The sequence below is a fragment of the Chiloscyllium plagiosum genome, chromosome 4 (assembly GCF_004010195.1).
Source record: "Chiloscyllium plagiosum isolate BGI_BamShark_2017 chromosome 4, ASM401019v2, whole genome shotgun sequence".
Taxonomy (NCBI): Eukaryota; Metazoa; Chordata; class Chondrichthyes; order Orectolobiformes; family Hemiscylliidae; genus Chiloscyllium; species Chiloscyllium plagiosum.
In genome coordinates, this window is record NC_057713.1 from 6326566 (window position 1) to 6330534 (window position 3969).

The 3969-nt window shown below is 42.4% G+C and overlaps 1 protein-coding gene across 1 annotated transcript in view; it reads left to right on the top strand.

Annotated features, from left to right (window-relative positions):
- LOC122548762 (cadherin-4-like) overlaps window positions 1-3969 on the top strand; it is a 48826-nt gene that overhangs the window by 31899 nt on the left and 12958 nt on the right. Inside the window, exon 10 of the mRNA XM_043687530.1 lies at window positions 3590-3879. Within this exon, the coding sequence (XP_043543465.1) occupies window positions 3590-3879 (290 nt within the window). The remainder of the gene's footprint in view (window positions 1-3589; window positions 3880-3969) is intronic.

Sequence of the window (3969 nt, forward strand, 5' to 3'; positions counted from 1 at the left end):
ATGTGTGTGTGTGTGTGTAAGTGTGTGTGCGTGCGTGCATAAGTACATTCGAGGGTGGTACGCGTGTGTGTGTGTGACCGTGTGTATGAGAGAGGGTCTACATGAGTGTGTGAGTATGATCGTGTATAAGAGTGTGTGTGTATAGTGTAACGGGCTCACCTGTAGGGTGACATGAATCCAAGATCCCAGTTGAGGCTGGTTAATGTAATGTCTGAGCTGAGATTACACTTAACAGCAATCTAGATTTGTTCAGTATATCATTTCAGTTGGAATGACCTTTTGCTATAAATTCTGTGTCCTATGATCCTGCCCCACTTGATGAAAGAGCAGCACTCTGAAAGCTGGTGCTTCCAAATAAACCTGTTGGGCTATAACCTGGTGTTATGTGATTTTTAACTTGGTCCACCCCAATCCTCCACATCATACAATAAAACCATGAGACATAATGGCAGAAGTAGACCAATCAGACCATCATGTGACATGTAAAACCAATACAACGATGAGGCTAAATAATATTAATATATGATATGTGTTTTTCTTGGCTATGACATTTTCCAGTTTGACATGTTTGATAACATTTTCCTAAAATATATGTCGAAATAGGAGAGTCTCAGCTGTCCAAATTCCTCCTCATAGGTCACCACCTTTTCACACAGAGGTCTTCTACATCTCATTGTAATGAGACATCCTCGTGACAGTAAATTGCAATGGTATATTGATACAATATAAATATCCTTCTGTAAACTGTGGTGTATGAACGTGGAATGCCGACAGCTGCTAACATTGGGTGCATGGGTGATAGTTGCCACTTTTTGTGGATTCTAATTGCCTTGACAATGCCAACTTATTTTTTTCATTCATTGTGGGTATGAGAGTAACACTGATCAGGCCAACGTTTATTGCCCATCCCTAATTGCCAAGAAGGCAGTTAAGAATCAACCGTATTGTTGTGGGTTGGGAGTCACGTGTACAGCAGACCAGGTAAGAATGGCAGTTTCTTTCCCTCAAGGTCATGAGTGAACCAGATGGGGTTTTTCTGACAATGAGCTCATGGTCATCGTTAGACTCTTTAATTCCAGATATTTGTTGAATTCGAATTGTGCCATCTGTCATGGCCGGATTTGAACCCAGGTGCCCCAGAGCATTACCAGGGTCATTGTCTCTCGCTGGGTGAAAAGTGTGTTTGCTCTATTAATCTGTCTGAAAATAGAGGTAGCACTTCACCCAATGAAGGAGCAGTGCTCCGAAAGCTTGTGATTTTGATTAAACCTATTGGACATTGGAGTCATTGGGGACATTTAAGCAACTGCTGGACATGCACATGGATAGCAGTGAGTTGAGGGGTGTGTAGGTTAAGTAACTATATTTGACATTAGGATTAAATCTCGGCACAACATCGTGGGCCAAAGGGCTTGTTCTGTGCTGTACTTTTCTATGTTCTATAACCTGGTGTCATGTGACTTCTGACTTTATAGAAACACAGGATGAGGAGGAGGTCCTTTAGCCCCTCAGTTCAGTTTAGCCATTCAGTGAGATTATGGCTCTGTTTCTCTGAGTTCAAATACCATTCCAATTGTTTGCCCTTTTAGGACTAACAAGCCCAGTAATGGGTCTGGGGTTATAGTTCTATAGCCCCACACCCCTGTGCGTTGTCTGCACATTTTTCTTTCTGTCCTCTGGCACATTTCCAGTTTTAATGGATCCACCAGTACTGTCCATCTCTCTCAGTAACCTCAGTCCGAAGGAAATCCCTCCCTACCATTCACCTTCAAACCAATCTCTCCAACTAAGATTTGCCTTTTATACTTCCTTGTGAATCAGTGGCAGGTGTTTTTAATCACTCTTGTGAATCTTGGGATGTTGTGTTAGATTAAAGGGGTGTCACAGTGGCTCAGTGGTTAGCACTGCTGCCTCATAACACCAGGAACCTGGGTTCAATGCCAGCCATCTGTGTGGAGCTTGTACGTTCTTCCTGTTTCTGGATCGGTTCCCTCCAGGTGCTCTGGTTCCCTTCTGCAGACCAAAGATGTTTAGGTTAGGGTGAATTGCCCATAGTGTACAGGGATGTGCGGGTTAGGTGGATTGGCTATGGGAAATGCAGGTTTACAGGAATAGGAAAGGCAGGTGAGTTTGGGTAGGATGCTCTTTGGAGAGTCAGTGTGGAATTGTTGGGCCAAATGGCCTGTTTCCACAATCTAGGGATTCTAAGATCTGGAATCTTCTATGATAAAGCCGCCAGATGAAAGCAGTTTATTGCTGCTGTGCATTTTTTATTTTGTACGTGATGAACATAATTTTAATTTATTTATCTTAGCAATTGTAATCCAGTCCCCTTTATGGTGTATTTTTGTAGTGCACAGGGAATGATATTTTATTGATGTGACCTTTCAAGGGTTATCGCTTTTCAAACCTCTTGTTGTCAGTAACTTTCCGTGCTGAGCTTCCCACTGCTTACGGGTTTCAGAATTTAGAACAAAATACAAAAGTTTCATTTGAAGTTTTGTGAAAAGCTTCCTGAATTTTCAAACACTAAAATAAAACAGAGAGTTTGACTGGATGCCCAATTTGAGGAAGGATTAATTTGCTTATTTATTTTTCCTTACTTTTTCATGGGGTATAGGCATTTATTGCCCACCCCTAATAAGCTCTGAGTCACATGTAGGCCAGACCAAGTAAGGATGGAAAGATTTCCTTTCCTGAAGAATCCTGGACTAAGTGTGGAATAGAGTTATACTGGGAGTCCAAGGGTTACATTGCTAGGAGAGAACACACAAACAAGTGTAGCATTCTCAAGAATTTATAAGGTTAAGGAGGATTTGCTTGAGGTGTTTCAGATAGCGAGAAAGAATTTCCATTGCTTGAGTCCAAAATGCTTTACGAGGCATCTGGGATGGGTATATGAATAGGAAGGGTTTGGAGGGATATGAGCCGGGTGCTGGCAGGTGGGACTAGATTGGGATGGGATATCTGGTCGGCATGGACGGGTTGGACTGAAGGGTCTGTTTCCATGCTGTACATCTCTATGACTGTATGACTCTAAAATGGGTGAATGGAGTTTAAACATTAGAGCCAGTCCTTTTGTAGGGATGTCCGAGGTATAATAGATGAAATAGGTTTGGCTACAAATGGTCATCGGAATGAGACAAATTATTAATTTTAATTCTGAGGTTAAGAGAGGTATTATTCAAAAGTATTGAAGAATATTGGGCAAAGGGGGATTGATGGAATTAGCCAAAATGCATCATGATTTTATGGAGTGCTGGAATCGGCTGGAAAGGCTGAACTGGGGAGGCAATGGACTAGATTATTAATGCAGAGACCCAGGTATTATGATCTGGGGACCTGGATTCGAATTGTGAATTTAGAGTCATAGAGTCCTACAGCACGGAAACAGACTCTGCTGACCATAATCTCAAACTAAACTCGTCCCACCTGCCTGCTCCTGGCCCACATTTCTTGAAACATCCTTTGTCTGATTTAGAATTTTGACTAGATAAATTTTCTCAGGTGGGGTTTCATTTGGTTCCCCCTGCATCGCTCAGCATTTGATACCTTATTCCCATTGTGCTGACCCACCCTCCCCTTACAGGAACTGGACTACGAAAAAGCACAAACCAGGAATTTGGTCCTTCGAGTCTCCAATAAAGCAGCCTATCACTCGTCAATTACTGGAGGAGGAGGTGGAAGTGGAATGGTATCTGTGGGTAAACCAATCAGAATCAAAGTCAACGTGAAAGACAAGAAAGAAGGCTTTTCATTTAAACCAACAACGAAGAGGCTCACTGTTAGTGAGGATCAAACAAAAGTTACGATTGGTCAATCATTCGGAAAATATCCAGCCATCAGTGCTGACACTGGGAAAGAAAGTGAACGCACCAGGTAAAGGGAAGACCATGGAGAGTGTGTGTGTGTGTGAGTGTGTGTGTGTTTGTGTGTGTGTGTGTGTGTGTGTGTGTGTGTGTGTGTGTG